At 38.9% G+C, this 22,830-nt stretch overlaps 1 protein-coding gene across 1 annotated transcript; it reads left to right on the top strand.

Moving 5' to 3' along the window:
• The first annotated feature begins 268 nt into the window (after nucleotides 1-268).
• ZNHIT6 (zinc finger HIT-type containing 6) lies at nucleotides 269-21,069 on the top strand. Its single transcript, XM_072419591.1, has 10 exons — nucleotides 269-399; nucleotides 2,442-2,507; nucleotides 2,594-2,700; nucleotides 3,537-3,622; nucleotides 5,403-5,506; nucleotides 17,846-17,914; nucleotides 18,341-18,421; nucleotides 19,372-19,449; nucleotides 19,791-19,915; nucleotides 20,637-21,069. The coding sequence occupies exons 1-10, from the start codon at nucleotides 305-307 to the stop codon at nucleotides 20,663-20,665; spliced, it is 840 nt and encodes a 279-aa protein (XP_072275692.1). The 5' UTR covers nucleotides 269-304; the 3' UTR covers nucleotides 20,666-21,069.
• Nucleotides 21,070-22,830: the final 1,761 nt, after the last annotated feature.

Below are 22,830 nucleotides of genomic sequence, written 5' to 3'. Positions count from 1 at the left end.
AAAGTATTGGAATTTTTTTTATGCCAATATTGTTGATAAATACATTGCAATAAATGTAAATGTAAATACATCCATATGTTTAGATTTTACATTGTGATAAATTCCACAAAACAAAATCATCCTAGCTATTCTGTTGCACCTTTGTTATAGATTATATCAAAACCATTTGCCAGCCACAATATGGCCGACTAAATCACGGTTTCCCCCAAACACAATATGGCCGCCGCTCCTCCTTGTTTACTATGGCAACAACCTATCGAGCAGATACCGGAAGTGGTTTGCACGTGTGCACTAGGGAGCTGCCATGGATTCTCTTCTTCTGCCTGAAGCTTCGGGGCTTGATGGGGACCCGGAGGTGACAATGACCGTGAATCCCAAGAGGAAGATGTCCCTGGAAAGGTGAGGTGGTCTCTGTGTCACGGTACAAGGCTGAGCTAAGCTGGACGTTATATTTACTTTGCAGGATAGGATTCACCCCTAGAAATCTTAGTTGCCTGGCATTTCCTTTGTAAAATCAAATCAAATTATTTCTGCATCCTTTTACATTTTTATATGTATCCTGCATTATGTCCACACTGGTCAGAAAACAGGTTCATATTACAGAAGTGAGCTCTGAACATTCACAGAATATTTGAAGCATGCTTCCTATGAGCTAACAAGGTTTCTAAGGGTGCAAAATGCTTTTTGATAGTAAAAAGCTACTCCTGATAGGAAGGATAATGATTGTGTAAGAGAACTTTTTATTTATTGTCCCTCACCCCACTAAGTGGCGGCCACAAGTACTTGGTTCTATATTGTGACAATTTAGAATATTCCTTAAAGCGTGCCTAAACTCAGAAATTTCACTTTACATAAAAGGGTATACAACCCTTTTATGTAAGGTAAAAGTTCTGTGTGTTATTTAGGTTCAAAAATCGCCAGGGAGTGCAAATCCTCCTGGGATACCTACGTCACGCCTCCTGGTAGGCTCTTGGCTGCTCTTTCTGCGCATGCTGGAGCATGAAGGAGTCTTTTCGTGAGCATGCGCAGTGAGATCGGCAAGTTTTTTTTTTCCTAACCTACGTCACCCCATCTTGCGTCTGTGTCGGGTGACGTAGGAAGAAGAACCAGGAAGAAGAGGCGAAAATGTCGCGCCGGCTCGGTGACGGATGCCGGGACGACGCAGGACCCGATGGAAGACATCCTCCGGATGGATAGGGCTGCGCTACGGGATTGAAGAAAAGTGTATTTTTTTTGTTTTAGGTACTTTTCAGTTTAGTTTCTCTCTAATGTCCCTCACCACTATTAAGTGGAAGCCACAAGTATGTGACAATTCACAATTTGCCTTAATTCTATGGTCTTTGAAATACCACAAGCCTCTGTTTGTATAGACCAGCTATTGGATTGAATGAACCGTGCTCGGTAGGACCGGGTCCTGGTTATGATTTGCACAGGCTCTGCAGCAGTTAAGGAAAACTAAGTTAACCTTTAAGGCTTAATGGCCATCAGTTTTCAGCTCCCTGAAATTCTGTGTGAAAAAGCCGTTCATCTGAATGGCCTGATACACACGTAAGCAGTTGGTTGGTGAAAGATTTGCATTCTGCATGCAGAAACTGCAGCCAGGGGTTTACCACACTCCCATCAAATGTGCTACATAAAAGCCTGCTGTGAAAATCCACACATGACAAGGCTCTGGAAATTCACAAGGATTTGGATACATGAATTTTGCAGGAAGTTAGTGTAACGCTAGTGTGAACTATAACTATATATATTTTTTATTTTTATCGCTAAAATGAACCATCGTAATCACCTCAGGTGAACATCTAGCATGTGTACAGCCGTCCCCGGACAATGTTCATCCGCCCATCCTGGCTGACCAATAGACGACCCGGCAACCACTGTACTCCCCTGTGGAACAGAGCAGCATTGTGTGTACATTGTTCATTCACTCTCCTTTCACTGGATCTGATCACAGAAGTGACATGTGTACAGGGATTTAGGCTAAAACAGACAATCCCATCTGTCTCACATAAAAGGTCAGCAGCACCCACTATTTCCTAAAAGTGAACAAAGTGAGGGTTATAGGTCACTGAACCATCTGAGTCTGGGAACACACATCAGATCATAGTAGCTCTAGACAAACGGTCATTCTTGATGTGTGCAGTGGTCCCCTGTCATTCGACTGCTGTTCATGTCTTTAGAGGAAAGCACAGCGGGGTGCCACTCGGTTGTCCCTCCCCCTTAATGTGTGTACAGTGCTTGTTCCTTCATCTGTCACTGAAAATGTCTAAGAAAGATCATTTCCAGCGACAATCCTCTGTCCTCTATTGGGCACCTGTACAAGGCTTTAAAGCATTCTAATGATGTTTATTTTCCTGAGAATCATTTTAGGTGGATTGTTGAAGTCAGCACTGTTGTCATGTTTTTCTAATGGCTTTCTGACCAATCTTCTATCCTTGTAGCTGTGAGACGTGTGGAAGTGAAGAAGCGAAATATAAATGCCCCCGCTGTATGAAATACTCCTGCAGGTAAGTTCTCTTTTTTACTATCTCTGTCCCATGTGCATCCTACCCCTGCACCCCATTCATCATTTCTTTTTTTTTTCTTTCCTAAGTTTACCCTGTGTAAAAAAGCACAAAGTGGACTCTGCATGCAACGGTGTCAGAGACAAGACGGCTTTTGTTCCCCTAAGCACATTCAGTGATATAGACCTGTTGAGTGGTAAGCAAAATCATGTAAACCTGCTTTAAATCTATACAGGTCAGCAGAAAATCCTGGGAACTGAAAGGTTTGGAAAGGAGAGCTGCTTTCAGTGCTTTAGCATAATTATTATGCTCTAATTTGGGTTATGAAGGTGATCTATAGGCAACACTAGCAACATGTCCAAGGAGTATCTGTCACCCTTTCCAAGGTCACAGTGACTGGTACTGTTGATAAGGCACCCAGCACCTTGTAGTGCTCCCAAGTCACTCCTAGTTACTGTGGGAGCACTGAGGAAAAATAATAAAGTAATTTCCTGTATGGGATCACAGGATTCAGTGCTCATGCCAAATGGCAGATCACCAGGCTGGAAGACTGTCGCCTAATGGAGTGGTGCTAGTACGAAACCTGAAGAAGCTCTCACTACCGACAAAGTGGTACTAACTTCCTGGATTTGCCAAATAACTTCCCCCTCATTGTCCCAGTTATTTTAGAATAATGTTGAAACCTAAAATTGAAACATTTAGAATGACAGCACACGCAAGAACAAAAAAAACAAACCAACTACACCACCCAAAAAACATTACTAAAATAAGTGTACAAAATTGCAGATTTCACCACAACTCAGTATAAATGAAACTGCGAGTTCATTATTCACTATAATTTCACTTCAGTGGTGATTTTTATTTAGTCCGAATCCATCAATTTATCCCAAACTGTTCTTATGAGCAATGAGAGAAAGCTGCCCAGTTGGAAAGAAACTTTAGGTGATTGACAGAACTTGACTATAATCTGAGCCTTGTTTATCTGCTATTGTACTGTATTATGAATTGCTCTTTTTTTCTTTTACATTTTAGATTATCGTTTTCTGGAGGATGCAGCAAGGGTGTCAGATTGCTCGTCAAGAGATACAACAGTGCCCAGAAACACGACTAATAGATTTGTATGTACATTATAGGAATGTATGAAGATTTCAAAAATATTAAAGTTAGATGTCTGTCAAGATAATTTATTTTGATTGATGTGAGGCAGTGTGCTCTGTATGGACTTAATTGGTGTATGTAACCATAACAGGGAAAAATTAAACATACCAAGGGGGTGGGCATCAGAAAGTGGAGCAAAGTATAGGGAGGCACTAGAAAGCTTGCAGAACTATAGGGGTTACTGGGTTCATATGGCAACAGGGAACCCTAAATTTGTCATGTGTTGCACCAACCATTTTTTGACTATCCACACACCTTAAAAAGAAATTTTGGGGAGAACACTGGACTGCACTGGAAACTGATCTTCCTAGTTCCCATTGCTGCAGAGCATCATCTGTATTTAGCTATGAAGCAACCACTACCTAGCAGTAACACCCTCATGTCCCATTATCTAAATCTGTGCAGCTAAGGGTGTATAGGCAGGTGTTTTAGAATTTCCCTTGGGACATAAAACATTCAATGGACAAACCAAAATACCAATTTGTTCAATGAAGTAATGCAACTATAAAAAAAAAAAAAAAAATTAGTAGTACGTTGCCCACTAATGACCTGGACCCTGTTCAACCAGGCAATTGGTTGTCAGGAACGGTAGACATGTTGGACTCCTCTGGGGTTGTGCTTACAAGGTCTGATATACAAAAAGTGTGCTAAAGGAAATTCATCCGTAGCAATCAGTAAAAATATTTTGTTTTCAGAGTAGGAAGCAGACCAATTGCTATGGGTAAGAAGAATTTTTTTCTGTCAGCTTTATTTCCTATATATGCCCTAGCAATATGTTAAGGCAGCCATGCACAAGTAGGGGTTTTTAAAAGGATAAACATTAAATTAAATAAAATCATTGAATCATGGAAAAAATCTATTAAAAAGGGGCATTGATCATGCATGTCTGTTGTTTGATCATAGCTGCCCGCAAGTAGCATTCGCCAGCAAACAGAAGCCAACAGAAATGATCCCCAATATTTACTATAACAAAATAGCTCATTTGTTTTAGTAAACAGTGAGGAATGTTCCCATTGGCTGCTGAGTGTTGAGAGATTATATATAGGTAGGTATATGGTTAATATTGTTTACCTGTTGGCTATGTGCATCCAATCAAATAGGTTTATAAATTCTGGCATCCCAATACAGCATAAATTGGAGACCCCTACTTTTCTACACTCCTACCCAATCAAATTTTGATGCCCTTTCTAGTTGCAAACTGATCTTTACAGTTTTTACTTGCAACAGTGCCAGAATTTGCTTTATTGGTCCTGTGTAACATAAAATGCTGTAAGAATCTTCCTGTTGCACTGCTCTTGTATAGCATCACCCAGGCATCTTCACTTGGCCATGTAATCTAAAATTGCACTTGTGCACATGTAATATATGGGGAAACGTCAGTGCACCTTGCGCCAGCCCTTAGCAGCTCTCCTGCACTACTATGCAGTGAGAAGGATGGTGGTGCTTTCTACCCATTGGACTCTGCAGTTGGTGTCATTAGTATTTCAGGCAAAACCACAGAAATCTTGTACTAACCCCCACATTCATATAATATTATATGTATGTATATAGTAAAAACACTATCCTTAATGGACGCCTATACATATCCCATGCAGGGCTTTAGCATATGGATACTTTTGCACACCTCACCAAAAAGCCCTTGGATTGCTCAAATAATTCATTGATGGTGTCCAGCCCTCATGGCCTTCACAGGCTTTTTTTGAATGCTAGCTAAAAAAAATTTTATTTTCTTTTCTTTAGTTAAACTTCTTGAAGAATAGAGCGCGGAAACATGACATAGATCTGAAAATTCTTCCAATTGGGTTTTCAAAAAGAAGAGCGAATTCTACGTTTTTTCACAAAAAGTAAGTTTTTGTTTTGCACGATGTTAATTAACACCAGGGTTCTCCCCAGGCCCATTTAGCTGGGTGCCCTAACTGCAAATTTTCAGTAACCACCAGTTGTTTTTGGGTGGTTACTGAAAGGTTAAATCACAATACATGGGTTGCTACCTACCTTTAGCTTCCCACCCAGCTTGAAAAAAAAACTGTGAGAATGATGAACACTGAGTACATTTTTGGAAATTCAACAGGTGTGTTTAAATATATATAAATATATATGTATGTGTGTGTGTATATATATTGTGCACCTTCAGAATCTTTGAAGTACTACAACGTGCTCAAAAAAGCATATATTATGAAGATATTTGCTTTAACTTGTGCCTTAAAAAATAACATGTTACCAGTGCACTCTCCTTTTCAGGGCCAAGTGATAGTGTTAACTAGAGATGCTCAAGAGCTAGCCCTTGCTTCTAGGTCTAGCTTGGACTAGAGGTGACAAGGAAAACCCAACAATACCAAGAAATTAAATGTCTGTTTTATTCAAGTCCTTCACTCACTTATCTGTGGCTTGTTGCTTTTGTTCCATTTTGTTTACAACTACCATTGGCTGTTTAAATCCAGCCAAAGATCCAGATTACCATCATCTCTAAACATAAGACATTTGCATATGTATATTATTATCATACATTGTGTTCACCTATTGCATTTAGTGTACATCAAGACACAATGAAAAATTCCCCAAAAAAAGCATTAATATCGGAGCAGTAACATCATATCAGAAACATAAGTATATCTTCATGATGTAGATATGTTGAGAAGTATTGTGACACGTTCAAATGTACTTTTAGCCAGCCATTCCACTGCAACATTCTTTTAGGGTTACCAGGGTGTTTTAACTTGCCAAAGAATTTGTAATTTTCTGAAGCCAGGCTTGCAATCCAATATACACTACCGGACTATGCAACCTGTTTTCCATATTCACTGTAACAGCACAACTTTATCAAGCTCACATCCCCAGCCTATCAGCTGGACAGCGAAGGGGACATAGTAGCACACTAATGAATTCCTATTCTGCTCTATCCTATTGTCATTGTTTTCACATGTTCATTTTGGTGTAGCCTAAATGGCTCCTAGTGCTGTTGCTTCCTCTTCCAGTCTTTCCGTAGGACAAAGGGTTACAGGCGCTTAATATGAATACACATTCAGGTGCTTACATTAAGATAAGTTGCACAAGGACATAGGTAATAATGTTCTGGCACATTGGTTAGTGCCTTTTTTAGTTTTTGTTATAATTGCCTGAAGTTTAGCTTCAATGTGTAACACATCATAAATGCAATGAGGAACCGTGCCATGATTAGCTGTAACCTAATATTAAAAAGTGTAGGTTTTCAATAATGTAGAAGAGTTTTCCTCACAATTGTGGACCTGAAAGTGTTAAGACTAAGGCAAGCTTTGGCCACTGGGTGTCTCTCTAAGCATTAGAACAGCCAAGAAAAAGCCATTTTAATGAAACAACTTCAGTTTGGGTATCTTGTGGCATGAAATCCATTGCACTTAATAATAGGAAACTACTAAGGAGGGAAACAAATTTTTATCCTAAATAAGTTTTGATGTAAAAAGCCTTTTTTTAAATATGTGCCAAATGACAGCCTTTCATAGTTCCTTTTTTTGAGGTACTACATCAGTTAAAACAGAAAAGCAAATGTTTAATATAGCCTTCTACTGGTTATTGGATGATAAGACTGCATTAGTTCCTCACCCACTTTATACCTGTTGATCCTGTGAATAACACCCTTCCTGTCCTTGTGTGGTTACATTTACTCCAGCACTGTATCCATGGAGCCATCAATGCCACCTAAAACTTGTCTTGCTCTCCATTTCCATTACATAGGAGGAAAGCTGAAGTAGCAAGGACACTGTATTTCAGGAACAATTTTCTCCCACAGCAGAGGAGTACCAGAATAGCTGACCCTTCTCCACTGAGGGAGCCAAGCAAATTGTTTCTGAAATACAGTGTCCTTGCTATTTCAGCTCCACTCCCATGTAATGGAAATAGAAAGCAATACATGTTTTAGTTCCATACAACAGTTCCAACATGTGTGTTGGAGTGGGCCTTGTAGCGAAAGTGGAGAATATAAAGGTACCCACCAACAATAAGGCTGCAAACCAAATGTATCTCTGCCTCTCTGTTATTTTGTAATACTAAATATGCAAAATTACATTGGTTGGGCATACATATTTATGTTTCTGATGAACTGTGGCATTAGACTAGCCTGTTCATGTACAGTGGTTTTCGAGTCTGGCAGTTGCACAATTCTACATACAATTATAATGGCAGTCAGGTTGATAAGTAAATACAAATAGTGTGTAGAAGCAAGGTGGTGGATTGAATGTTTTATATGCTAAACATGTTTGCACACTTAACTACATCTCATTTCCTCTTATCGCTAAATGAAGCCAGTGGACAGGTCAAATAGATGCCAAACTACATTTTCCACCATGCATTGCACTGAAAATGTTTACTTAAGAAGCTAGGTCTTGGTAGTAGGAGTTATTCGCAGGAAGTAGGTGGTGCGTAATTGCCTGGCCACAACCTGTGAGCTAGAAACTAAAGATTAGGAGAGGTCAGATAGCTGCAAATCTTTTGAATGGGTTTTTGAAGTTCAATTCTGAAGGTAATACATGCCAGGAAAGGCAATATGCTTATTTTATTGGGGACCCCCACATACACTTATAGCTGCCTTCCTTTTGTACAACCCCCAGCCCTCCAACTCTGTTTAGCTGCTGAAATAGAATAGAAGATCCTATGTAAGCTTTGACTCACTGGAGTTGCAGCTTATATAGGATTATGAACTCCTATATAACTCCTATGAATTATGAACTCCTTTTGTGACTTGCTGATTAGCCCAACATTGTCACGTGGATCTGTCTCTTTCTGAACTACCTGTATTTTCTTTTAGCTGCTGTCACTGAGTAGATCGAGGGGAGAAAAGGAAAGGCAACTATGTGCTGCTTAGGATGGTGGAATTAAAAGGAACCTGTTGCTTTGCTCTCAGTGGACAAAACATAGGTTTGGGTAGTGAAAATCTTGAGTACATTTTTATTACAAAAAGTCTTTTGCCACTGGCTAATGAATTATTGATCTTCCTGCAATCTACATATTAGCATACATATCCATTTTTTGTGCAATGCTAATAGTGCTTACAATGAACTTGAGCTGTGAGAAAGATTAGCACTGTAAACCTCATAGTCACCACTGCATTGGTAGGTGCTGTCATTCTAACACTGACGGGTAGCTTACAGGAAAGAACACGCAGATGACCTGATGTGTCTGCTGCTGCTCCTTCGTTGTCAATTAGCCAACTTTGGGACTGGCAAGTGACCACATTTTATAGGTTATTTTTAATGGGATGAAGCCACTGACCTAGCAGCTATGGTGACCAGAAGAAAAGTTTAAAAAAAAATGCTTTTATTATGGTACTGTGAAAAAAATTCACATATCTGTATTTTCTCTGTGTATATATTGGGTTCACTGGAGTTCTCCTTTAAGCTTAGATACCAATGATCATGTAGCGTGTGCTATAATGAGCTCACTGTTTATCTTTGGCATGCATTTCCTTGAAGCTAGACATCCATTGCTCAGATTACAAAATGATTTGTATGCATGTTCTCTGAACTCTCCAGTTGATTAATTCACCAACTGCAGTGTCTAATCATTTCCTTCAGTAGCAGCAATGCCAAAGTAAAGATATGTAAACATCCTGATAATTTATCCTTGAGCTTATATATTCAGGCATTGAGCTCTGAAGAATTCTGTCTGGTTCGGCCCAATGTTTACTCTGCGTCTGTTTTGTGATTGTCACTGGAATTCTGAATGGCGTGTAAGTTGTATCACAGTTGGTCGAGACTATTCACACCTCAGCGAGGCATATATTAAGGTGCAGTCTGGTTAGCGGAGAGTAACCCCAGGATGTGAAATGTAATGGTCCTCTGCCAAATTAAACTGAATTGACAGTCCATTCTTTTTCCGCGCCTTAGAATGAGTGTGCCTCTGTATACTTCAGCCTAATGAAAACTTGAAAATTCCTGGCTCAGTAAACATAGTCCTCCTTTCACATGCAGAAGGTCGGTGGGCCACAGCTTGGATCCAGATCATGGAATGGCAGTAAACACAGGACAGCTGGTGGTACAGACGAGAGAGGGGTGTCTGTGGCTGCTTCTGATGTGGCAAGATGTTGAGTTGGGAATTCATACATCTATGTACTCAGGTGCAAAGTGGCCTTGACTATCTGAAATGTGTTTGTGTCTCCTCTATTAGTGGGGCATTCCAGTGAAATGTAACTAACTGGATCTTGTAACATATTAGTATTTATTTATTTTGCAAGTGAGTTGATTGACTTCCTTTGATCACAGACCTAAACCCAAAGACAAGAGTCATTTAATTCAACTAATCAGTCCTTAGATATGGTGGCTCGTCCAAAATTAATATTTTTAAAAATAAAAAAAGAAATTATGTTCACCTATACACCAAGCAGAATTCTATTGTGCTTTAGTTCATCCTCATACACTGTAAAATGCTGCTGTCCTTTTTGGAATTCATTAAGCTAGGTGAAGGGAACATATTTGTTTTATCCAGTTATTATTTTCTTTGTGCTTAAACATATAATATAGTTCCATTAACATTGGGCAGCTTTATTACTGCCCAATAACAAGTTCAAGTTTCAACATTTTCAATATATCATGAAAGGTCCACTTCACTGTTTTAGTTGTCACAGCATTTTTGTGGTCCCGGTCCATGCTAATAAACTGCTACCATTAAACGTTCTTTTTTAAGAAAGCACACTGCCCAGGGCTCAGTCTTCAACCAAAAATTGGTTTCCGCTAACCACATCAAACCGAGTATCACTGCTCATTTACTGTTCAACTGGCCTTTAACCACAGACTTGTATTTGTATAAGTGGATGTGGCTAATGCATTAACATTCAGAGAGGAGGAAAAATGCTGTGTTTATAGAAAGGCCTGAAGGGACTGTTTACTTTTAAAACCAGCACTGTCCCTGGATGAAGCAGCGGAGTCCAGCCAGGCACGTACGGTTTAGTCAGCAAAGGCGAGAGGCAGCACGTTTGCTTGATAAGCTTTAAACAATATTTTCCCAAAATGAAATCTGCCACTTTGTGTACTTTCAAAGTGTATCTATAGCCAAAACTTTAGTTTTGGATACAGTAGAGAATCCATTGACAACCAGGGTTCCTTGGAGCCCTGCAGTTCCTTCAGAGATTGTTAGGAGTGGGCAGATTGACCTTCAGCTTGATAGTGCCTTCATAGTTCCATAGTCAGCAGCACCATCTTTTAAGCGCTTTGTAAGTATAGCATTCTTTTGCACTGACCACCAATCTAAAAATCATTCTTTCCATTGACCACCAATCTGAGAACCTTTCTTCCAATGGACCACAGATCTAGGTGCTATTCTTCCAATGGGTCACCAGTCTAGGGGCCATTCTTCTTAGCTTTTTCCTAAACAGATATGTTCACAACAGGTGTCCCTGTTCGGTAACATGGAATGCGTGCTGTGGACCTATTGGCATGCTCCTTGCTCTGCAGCACAACCCTTTGTATAGAGTAGACTGTAATAAGCTGATATCAAGTCAAAGTTACAATGTTTTGCATTTGAAGAAGCAATTAATGATGTATTAGTGATTACAGATGGATTACAGCTTGGAGTTTAGTTTTAACATTTAAACACAACTTTTTTTTTTTTTTTGCTTTTTGGCAGTTATAAAGAATTATATATATCTGTTTACAACAGTAACATCATTTTTTCTGTTAATTTGCTCAGTTGTGCTTTTCTGGAAGTTGTCACTTTTCTGGAAGGATTTATCTGCTTTTTACAGTAATATTGTATTGGAGCATGATGCCTGCTGCATGGGCTCATTGATCTGTGTCAATCGGTAGTAGGTATTTTAGGGTATTTCAAAATAAAATGAGTCACAAATCATAGGAGAACACAAGGCTATAAATGAGGACCGTTCTCAATATTTAAAGAAAGCTATTTTATATTATGCACAAGTAAAATAATGGTTTAAAAAATGTGCACTGCTTTTATTTATCTTACTTTGTTTCTAAGTTAGCATAATAGATGAAGTACATCGTTGAAGTGGCATAAAACCACCCCACAGCAACATGAACAGTTACATATCGTTGCCTTGACGGTCACATGAGTTGGGAGGCATGGAGTCTCCATTGGGCAGCAAGATAGTCCAGTTGCACCAACAAGAGCCAATGTAGCTAATGCAGAACAAGAGTGACGTGCAGCCACCACTCATTAACAAGAGTTGTTACAAGTAGTTGCCATGGGGCACCAAAGTAGGGCATGCAGTCATCTTGGGGTAGGAAGATTGTTGACATGGAGGTGCCTTGTAGCAACAGAAGTGGTGATGTGCAGCCATCTAGTACCTCCGTTAATAATCAAAGATATCACTTTGTCTCTGTAGAATATCCTTGGTCCACGGCCCAGGTCTAAAATGGACAAAGATTTCTGTGAAGTTGAGATTAAGTCACCCCTTTCCTGGGGTTTTGTTCTACTCAATCATTTTCCCTTTGAATACCAAAGCCTCTGCACATTGAAATTCTTAATTTTAACATTTGATAAGTGTAGTGGGTAACACCAGGAAGGTTCGGGAATGCTAAGGGTGGGTAAGTGTTTGCCGCTGGGTGTAGTAGTGAGACAGGTGGTGGGCTAGCTGCTCCATGTGAATTCAAACTAGTGTCGGTATTTTCAAGCTCCAAAAGGTAGCTGCACCTCAGCACTGTTGCCTTAGGAATATTTTAGGGCTGAATAGCTTAATTATTAGAACCAACTGTCCAACAACCAGCTTCATAGACAGAGAAGATGGTTTCTAGGGGGAAAAAATTGTCACTATTTTCTCATGCCGCTAATCAGCTTTATTAGTTGGAAACCAATGGAAAAATAAGAACCTCCGTTACGTTGTCAGTTTTATTGAGACTGTAAACCGTTTTTTAATCTTCAAAGATATACCTGACAGCAACTGCATTCCTGTGTCATCAAATTCAATTTCTGTATATAATTTTAGCAAATATGAACTTTACAGCTTCAAAAAGAGCATTGAGGTTTTTTTTCAGTGTTTTCCTTCATTCCAGGGGCGGAAACCAAATGGAAATCAGTGAGAGATTTTCTGCTTTTTGAGGCTCCAAGTTATTGCTTAACAAACATTACAACTTTCCAAAGGAATCTGAAAAAGGCCAACGGCAGCTCACATTCTCCCCCGTGTTCTGCACCCCGTGAGCGGGCGGCTCACACAGGCCTCTTGTACAAGCTGTGTTTGTTCAGGGAAATGGACTTGGAATCAAAACATTGGATCGAGTGTTAAAAGATGTATTTTGATTCTAACAGCCTTTGCAGTTATGACTGCCTTCGTCTTAATATTTACTGACAAAGCTTGCTTGTGCTGGCTGTCCCAGCTTCCCCCCAGTTAGCGGATTGGCCGGGTTTGTTTGGTGTCGGGGCTGAGCAGAATGTGGACGCTCAGAAGCTGCGGTGTTATTACACAGCGTAACCTAGAAGTCTGCAGCACTGCTCTTTAAAAAAGAGGCAGTGGTCGGGCATGGTTTTATTGACCGTTTTGGAGGTTTTTTGGTTTCCTACCCTTCAAGGTTTATGACATATTTCCACATTGTTTAACGCCATCTGTTGAAACATTTAGATTACAAATGTCCGAGAGCGATTTAAAAGACTGGACATTCCTTGAAGCTTAACGTGTCTCAGGTAGCTAAATAGAACGAGTTACAGCTAGGTTTGTGCAAAAATCTAAATATTCAGTCTTGCATTATTGTAACTGTACTGGATTAACAATTGACATCTTAATATATCATCACTTATCTTCACTTACTGCACCTGAGCTGAACACTACAACGGCCAACACAAGTGTTATTATATGAAATACTGTTTTCCTGGTTGTCGGTAGTTGGTTACCTTAAGCAAGCAAGCAAGCATGCAGACTTGACTGCCATTTGACTTTTATATACTGGCGTCAGAACCATCAGTCACTGACCCAGGATTAAATATAGATCCAGATCAGCACAATCGTGAGGTCTAACCAGTGCTGTTCTTTAAAGCCCATTGACTATGTTAGACTGGCAGCAGTGTGTAGAGCAGCAAAATAGCAGTCCTTGCAGGGGAGTACAAGAATCCAATAAAGAAAGATGTGATGTACAAGATGCATTTAGTAAAACATTTATCTTTTTACTATTTAAAAAAATTGAATAACTTTTTTTTTCAAATATTCACTTTAAAAATAATTCTGGGTTTTAAGCTGATCCCAAACCAGTTAATACCCTTTTACCAGCTGTGTGCCTACATCTGAATATTTAGCAGCTTGGGCTCATAACAAGTGTGTTGAATGACTTTGGCCTTCCCAGTAATTTTTGTAATTAAAGAACAAAAGTGGAGCCAAGAGTGGACCTTGCATTCACCAATGTCAAGCTCTAAAAGGTCAGGACAGTACATTGAACTGACCAGTTGCTTTATTCTCCCCATACACTATATAGTATATGCAAACGATCTGTGTTGTTGCAGAATTTACCTTATCTGACACTCTAATAACCTTTCTGATTGTTTTCCCTTATTACTAACTTGTGTTTATACATTTCCTCTGCTCTTCATATGTTCCCTTTTATGTTCTCTGCATTATCTTTTCAACGGAGCTACATGGATAATATTTTGCACATTTTACATTGGCCAGAACTCAATGTTATTTTATCTGATTGTTTTGGTTTTTTTTTTTGTTTTTTTTTTTTTGTTTTTTTGTTGATGGAATATTTTATTAGATAGAGGTGCACTTCATATTAAAAATGTAGTTGTGTTACTGACTCCTGGAAAGGTTTACATGCTCATTAGCGGCACAGTTAGCTGGCCTTTTCAGCACCAGGTCCCAGGTGCGAGTCTCAGCCAAGGCACTATCTGCATGAAGTTTGCAGGTTCTCCCTGTGTTTGTGCGGGTTTCCCCGGGGTTTCCTCCCACATTCCAAAATATGCAGTAAGGCTTATTGGCTCCCAAAAAAATTGTTCTTAGATTGTGTTAATGACATATGACTATGATGGGGACATTAGATTGTGAGCCCCTTTGAGGGACAGCTAGTTACATGACTATAGACTTTGTGAAGCACTGCATAATACTTCTGCACTATATAAATACCAGTAGTAATAATAATAATAAATGCAAGAATTATTGATTTAAACATTATTTTTAAATCCTTACCTGCTGCTTTATCATAGTGCTCACACATTGATTACATTTACTTCTAAATTCCTGCAACCGCTTCCTAATTTTGAGCAGAAGTGTGAACTGAGTAGAAGGAACATTTCTATGGTCATGTGATCAGTGGAAATGCTGGGAGCAGTAGTGACTTGGACGGATGCACCTAGAGTTGACCTTTAAAATATACTATTATATCAACATGGGAATCACGTCCTACTACAGAGCTTCAGCTTACAGCATATTTATCATCTAGGTAGAAGTATACAATACCATACATTGCTTAGTTCCCATCTTTAATTTCCCATCTCTAACTTTCCCTGGAATGCAGATAGAACGGACAAGTTTGTAATATAACAATACATCCCTGATTTTTATTTTAACAATTGCTTGCAGTACAGTTGCCATTTGAAGTGTCCAGCTAATAGAAAAAGATGTCCATTCCAGGTTTTCTTGATTAACCAGGTTTTCCAATGATAGACTATCTTCTCCAATCTTGGAGAGCTTTATTAAATCAGAAAAAGTGGGCCTGGATACACTTTTATCAGTGAAGCTGGGTAATCCAGCAAACCTGGAATAGATCTGGTCCAGGACTCAATATTTGCTAGTAAATAGTAAATGACTTTGAAGAAATTCATTCCAGGTTTGCTGGATAACCTTGGAGAGCTTTAATAAATCAGCCCCAGTGTGTCCATATTGCAAATTCTTAGCAGAAGAGTAAGAGCAAGATGTAATCTCTTTAACGAAATTCTGGATTACATGTTTTTTGTTTTATTTTTTTACTGGTGTATTTTGTAAATCTGGGCAAGCTGCAGATTAGCAGGTCCCTATTTTTTTGATGTAAGGTCCACCTCAAGGTAAGCTTGCCACCAAACATTTTACACCTGCATGAACTCTTGCATACCTTACTTTTGTCCCATTGGAACAATGGATGACATCATTGGCCAGTAGTTGGATTCAGCAGGGGGCAAGTTCATCAAGTCAGCTATAGAAGTTGTTCAAGAATTGCATTTCTGAGCTTCTATGGTGCTCGGCAAGGAATGTAAAAGGCAGCAGTGTCAAATCTTTTTGCAAAGAGGGCCAGATTTGGTGAGGTGTGGGGGCCGACCGCTAACCAGGGTTAGTGTAAGCGTGGTCTGTGCAGGTCCGGCGCAGTACACATCCATCGGGGTGACGTGAGGGATTCCCTGTGCACGGAGTCTGGTGTCCGTGCGTGCTCGGTGCAGAGCACAATCTTGGAATCAGAGTGGGCGTGGTCTGTGCAGGTCTGGCACACACCTACTACAATGACGTACGGGATTTCCTGTGCACACATGGGGACTCCCGTCCTGCCGATTATGCCTGCCGAGTAGCTGGCCGATAATTGCAAGGCAGTTGATCAACTCTAATGAAATATAAAATAGCTTTTTTGTACTCTTGTATTTTATACTGTGGTCAACAGTATAACAGTCAGGCCGCATAATATTGATTTTATGACAGAGGCTGCGGGCTGGTGGAAATCTGAACACGGGCCGCAATTGGCCCCCAGGCCGGAATTTGAACATGTCTTGTATAAGGCATCTCTAGTTCCCTCGTTTAGTATCTGGAAACCATTGCATTTATGTTCATTTCCAGCTTACAACTGAATTCTAAGTTCTTGAATGTATTGGTAATGTGGCCATCTGATGCTGTTCTTTCACGTGAGGCCCGTTTAATTATACTTTGTAAATGATGAGTTATTTCCAGGGGATTTCCTGGTTGTGCAAATATACTTTTCCCCTAACTGTGCAAGTGGGTGTTGATGATGATTTGCTTCATAAAAGCGTCATGTATGCATAATGGGAAATATTCATAAAAAGGTCTAAGAGAATCAACAGCTCTGTTACCCACGCCAGTTTTTGACGCGGTCTTTCGTTCATCATACTGCCCTGAAAGAAGGAAAGGGAGAATCAGATTGGTTGTTACGATAAAAAAAATATTTCCTCTAAGGTTTTAATAAATGAAATCCATTATGTTGCCAGACAAGTTTCATGACATATCATGCAGTAGAGGTCCAGCCATTTTCAAAGTGGCAGCCTGTTTTGGGCTTCAGACAGGCTTGGCCTAAATTGACGTCACTTTAAAAATGTCAGCATTTTCCAGACAGAAGTTCAGGACATAAAACTATGGGTGTTTCTTCATCCTGAGCCTGGGTAATACCAGTCTGGGAAAATATAAAAAGCTGTTTGAGTAAATGGAGGGACAAGTTACGTTGGTGACGTACAAGAATCTCTCAGAGACCGAGCCAGGAGTCAAGGCGTGTTTCATGAAACTTTACCAAGACTTGTTACTTGGATGAAAATATAGTCTCAATCCAATAAATACGCTATTTGTTTTATGTAATTCTCACGTGTAGTGATGTAACAACTTCACAACCTACCAACTTAGCAACCAAATATTTCTAATATAGCAGTGTTCAATGTTCTTCTATGTAGAAATAATTCTTGCAAACAAGTCCTATTAGGGAAATTAGGACCTTATCTTTGAAAAATATGGTGTTTCACATAGGTGGCTGGTTATATACACTGTCCAAAAAAAGAAACCGTCACACGTTTTAATATTTAGTTGGAACGCCTTTAGCTTTGATTACAGCATGTATGCACTGGGGTATCATTTCAACAAGTCTATGCATTGTCTCCGCATTTATTTCCATCCGGAGCTGCATTAATGTTTCACCAAGATCTTGTATTGATGATGGGAGAGTCAGACCGCTGTGTTAAGTCTTCTCCAAAACATCCCAAACGTTTTCAGTGGGGTTAAGGTCTTGACTCTTTGGCCAATCCATGTGAAAAGAATGTCCCCGGCTCCCTAAACAACTCTTTCACAATTTGAGTCCAGTGAATCCTGGCATTGTCATCCTGGAATTAGGGAACAAAAAATGTAATTGATGGAATAACCTGGTCATTCTGTAAATTCAGATAGTCAGCTGACCGTATTTGTTGGGCATATTACATTGCTAATCCTAACCCCAGATCATAACACTGCACCCCACAGGCCTGGGGATTGTTTAAGCCAGTAAGAGTATATATATATTTATCAATCATAATGTCTCTTTAATTCTCTTCTGTTTTAGAGAACAGAAATTTTACTGGCACTTGAAGCTGATATTTCCTGAATGTCAAGCAGAATATACAGAGAAGAGGTATGAATTTTACATTATCTGCTTTTTAAATACTGACCTTGTGTTAGAACATTATGAAAGTCATTTTGTACCCCAGCTTATAAGAGATGTGGGAAGCTCATAAACTGGTATTCTTACCAGAACATTGCTCTAAAAAATGTGAAAAATTCATCATTTAGATAAATAGTTTTTGTGGCCCTATACTGTTATTTACATTTCAGATAGTTTTCCAAACCTACATATGAAAATACAAATGATCAAATCCTAAAAATGTAAGAATAACTATAACCAAGAACAAAGAATATAATGCAGAATACTATTCCTTAGGGGTGTGATAGCTGCCTTGTTGTTTGTCATCTTTAGCAAATATATTGTCTTTATTGTATGTTACTGACACAATAGCAGTTCTCATGTTTTAGATGTCTAATTTCTGTTTTTATTTGGAAGGGTCCCAGATGACAGGACACTTAGTGATATTCTGAAAAATTACATTGATCCAACGGAGTCTGATCCAACCATTCGACAAAGGTAATAAGCTCTTGTTATAGATATGTTCATCTCTATTTACAATTGTAACTTTGCCTTTTCCTACATTTAGAATTGTGACTCCATCTTTGGGTTTTTGATCATTGAGGTCATTGAGTAGGGTAGTCTGAACTGTGGTTGAGGGATGAAACATAGGAAAAATGTACATGATATGACATGAGATTTTCTGAATGTCTTTTTTTTTTTTTTTTTTTTTTTTAACTATGACATGCACTTTAAATGGGAGGGACAAGTCACAAGACTTATTTATTAAATATGTTGCTTTAACTAAAATAATAATCACATTTTGTGATTTGCATAAATTTGAAGACCCTTTTTTCTCTTGTAGCTTTGAATTCAGTTTTTTCAAGCAAGATACCGATATAAAAGTAGACTGGCATATATTTTTTCTGTTTAGGAAATTTAAACTAGGTCCAGTTATAACCTGCCAATTTTTTTTTTTGCACAAACCAAAAAGAACATAGTTTTTTTTTCTAAATGTGTCTTGCTGGGAATTAAACCATGCAACACAGTTCTGAAATGTTAAATTATGTTATATATTTTTCTATGGCAAGAAAGCTTTTACTTCCACTTTATGTGCACCAAATGCCACTGCAAACTCGATTACATTGTAAAATTAAAGGTCTCATCAATTCGCTGAACATAGCCTGTGCAGATCTAAAAATGAAGTCCAGCAGATTTTCCCACTACAGACTGGCTACAGTAATGATTGGCCTTTATTACAGAATTGTACTGCACACATCAAAAGAGACTACATAAAGGGCATCAATATTGGATTACATGGCTTTTGTTTTTAGATAATGTTTCTTTAGATTGGATGCCAACTTTAGAAGTTTTGCTGCAAATGACCTCCATCAAACATCATGGTATGGAAAGGGTAAAGTAGACAAAGTTTATGAATTTGTTGTGATTCTAGAATTTTTGTTTTTCAGGTTAAAAGAGTACGTGGGTTCTCTCTGTGATGTGAAGGTTTTTATGGAGGCGGAAAAGAAGATGCCTGGTCCAAAGAGGTAGGCTATAGCAAAATGCAGTTTTTAAGACTGTTGAAAGTGAATTTGAAAACTTTTAAACAGCAGTTCAGCTAAGCAAGTAGCACAGAGTGCTTGATTGTGTCCATAAAACTGTTTTCCAGGCAAGCAGCTACACAGCACATCACCATGTTTCCCCTGGTCACTTCTTTCAGCAAGCTGCCACTGCTAAGCTGACAGCTCTATCCACAAAGCCTAAGTGTTTTTTTGCTACAACTACAGCTGTTTTTCCCTCTCCTAGTGTAGGCTTAATACATTTATAATTGTATAGTGTTTATAGTGATCTTTTTCTTCATGATACACTTTTTTGACCTGCAATGCAGGTACTATGAACTAGACACCAGTAAGAATTTGAGAGAAAATCTCCAGAAGAAGACAATAATCGAGTTTCCAACTCTGTATGTGAAGATGAAAGGCTTCAGCGAAGAAATGGTGCTGGTAGATCAAGGTGGGTAGATGTAGTAATTTTATTTTTGTGAGTGGTTAGCACTCATGTAATAAATTCCTTGGATATGCATACATTTGAAATCAGATAGTTGGGCAATTTGGACTTGCAACCAAAGCATTCAGCATGCTTAACTCCTAAATCAGCCTTCCCTTCAGTTTTCACAGTTGCATAGGCTTCCCTCTTGCCCTGGGATACTCTGGTTTTACTGCACTCTGTGAGCTGCTCAGTGAAAGTAGAAGCTCCAGCAAGTTAGAGTTCCCCTCATTTCCTGGCTGGAGGATGCCCCACATCATCTGGCCTCTTCCTCCCCAGCCTGGCTGTCTCTGGGCTGCTTCTTTTTATTGATTGGACCTTATTCCTATTAATCATGGAGGCTCAGCATCACATGTGGGTGTTATCTAATGTGGTGCACATCCAAATGCAACCTGCTTAGAACCCCTACTCCCTATATTTGGTTAACTCTTCATAAAGGCCAGGCCACTGAGGTCTCCTAAGAGAAGTATTCATTTGGGGTTCTGTGATGTTTCCAGCTATGAACAACTCTATAACGTATAAAGAAGCACAGGTGATGTCACGTGATCAAGATAAATTATGTAATGAAAATGGAAATGTTTTATTCAAAATGATGGGGAATGGAAGGAGTTAGAGTAGGCAAATTAACTTCAGTTTTATCAAAGACCCATCTAAATAAACATTTTATTTTTATCTCTTCTTTTTCTAGAAAATAAACCTGCACCATCTGTTTTATGAAGAAGGGATGAGAAACTGATTCTGCTCCATGTGTAAATTACAGAAGGACTCTGTACATGTGTAAAGGAACTCACTGTATTAGTGATTGTAACTTCCTTGTATGTATGTTTCATATGCTTATTTTTTATGATAAAAAAAAATTATGCCTCAACAAATTGACCACTGGCTGCTTTTCCCAATTTTGTAAATTTCTTTTATTTTTTTGATAGATGTAGTGGTTTAATTATAATTTGTTTTAACATAAAGGAAATTACAGACACATTTGTGTAGCATTGTGGTGTGTTGTAAACAGCAGTGGTCAGGAAGTACAAGGGCTGCAAAAGCAAGTATTTTACAGGTATGCACCCACTTGATATAGATTACAATCACTCTGAATAAACTCATTTTTATTCTTTGATACAAAATACATTCTCATTGTTTATGGAAATTCTGCTTCTGTTTATGGAAAATCTTGAGCAAACAGATATGTTTCTCTCTCCTGACTCTGTATATTAAAAAGGCAATGGAGCTACAATCTTTCTTGTCCATTGAGGGACACAGGGCGTCCCAACAGGGGGGATCCATTGATTGACTTTCCTTGTGATGGGGAGCTCATAGTTTCATGGCTAAGGCAACCTGATAGTCAGCATGACACCAAAGTTTGTTTAGTCGATCTGTAAGGAGGGGGAGCCATTCTTTCCATTGAGCTTCTATGGTTTAAATAGATGTTCCCCAAGACCCGAACATTATTTCAAGGGTAGGATAGGCTGCCCTAAACCCTTAGGTGAATCTGATGCCTACAAAAGGATTGGACATAGACTGGTAAACAAAGAACACTGTGGGCCGGCCCAGGAAATACTTGGCAATATTTATGAAAATTATATTTTCTTTGCGTAGAAATCTTACAATTTAAGTTCACCTTGTCCCAGGCCTTGGACATGATTTTTATATTAACACCAAGTAAAACACAAGCTCCTTATTAGCTCTATCTGCAGGCACGGTTGAGAAAAACATTTTCACAGCTTACAAGAAAAGTATAAAAATTACAACTTCTGTCCTTCAATTTACTATGTCAGCAAAGGCCTGGCTACGTAACAGACCTCCTGATGTAAATAGCAAGTGCTCTTAGAATTGGACTAAACCCTACATAAAAGTCTTTATCATCCCTAAGGATAAATCACTCCACAGTACCTGCAGATACATTGAATATTGATGGTTTTGTGAAGCTTTTTTGCTTCTTTACTGTATTTCAAATACTATTGTGGAACTTTCTGGGCATAGGTTTACTTTAAGGCCAGGACAGATCCCTCTCCATGATTCGTTGATGAAACATCATGCTGCTTTTCCTTATAAAACCTAAGATCGGGGGTTTTTGCTGAGGATACCTTTACTTACTGTACAAGATAAATATTTTTATCTTAATAAAAGGATCTAATTCTTGTATTTTTCCTTTGGGGCAATTTTCCTCCTTCACACAAGCAGCAGGGCATTTGTTTGACCAACTGCTCCCGTTTTTGTTTCTGTTTGTCTGAAAACAGAAACTCTACAAACGTGTCAGTTCACACAATTTTTGGGAAGTAACTAAGATTGATCTAGTTAAGCAAGCCTGGGGGTCTTGTGCTGAAATATGAAGACGGGAAACCTCTTAACTGAACATGCGGTATGAATGTATGGAATTCTATTACTGTACTGCTTGTGGAGACACTGACTACAGCTTTCTGGAAGGGTTTTGTATATTTAAAATCTCTGAAAATGTCATTTTACAAGTGTTTTAGTATATAAAAGAATTCTGAACTTAAAGTGAACCTGCCCATTCATGGCAAATGGACAGATTCAGCTAAATGGAGTCTTTGTGCTCGGATTTCTTGTTTTTATTTCTTTTAACTTCTCTGTTGCAAGTTAGTCTAACTGGAGCTTTCGTAAGACATAGGACTTTTCTTATTTCCTATGTAACTGTGCAAGTGATTGGCTACTTTTATACCACACACATTGTGAAAAAAAATGTCCCTTATACCCACAAGTAGAAGTACTTCAGGGGTGACATCAACCTCCTGTAGACATATCTGCTATCCACCAAATCCCTTAGATGACCACTCTTGCTCTGAACTTTTTACCAGGCTGGGGAGACACAATGCAGAGGGAAAAACAATAACCTGGACACATTTTCTTCTAAACTTATCTGATAG

This window comes from Pyxicephalus adspersus, chromosome 8, assembly GCF_032062135.1.
Source record: "Pyxicephalus adspersus chromosome 8, UCB_Pads_2.0, whole genome shotgun sequence".
NCBI classification, from domain to species: domain Eukaryota; kingdom Metazoa; phylum Chordata; class Amphibia; order Anura; family Pyxicephalidae; genus Pyxicephalus; species Pyxicephalus adspersus.
The sequence above is the reverse complement of the archived record's forward strand: the minus strand, read 5'-3'. Positions and strand labels throughout refer to the sequence as shown.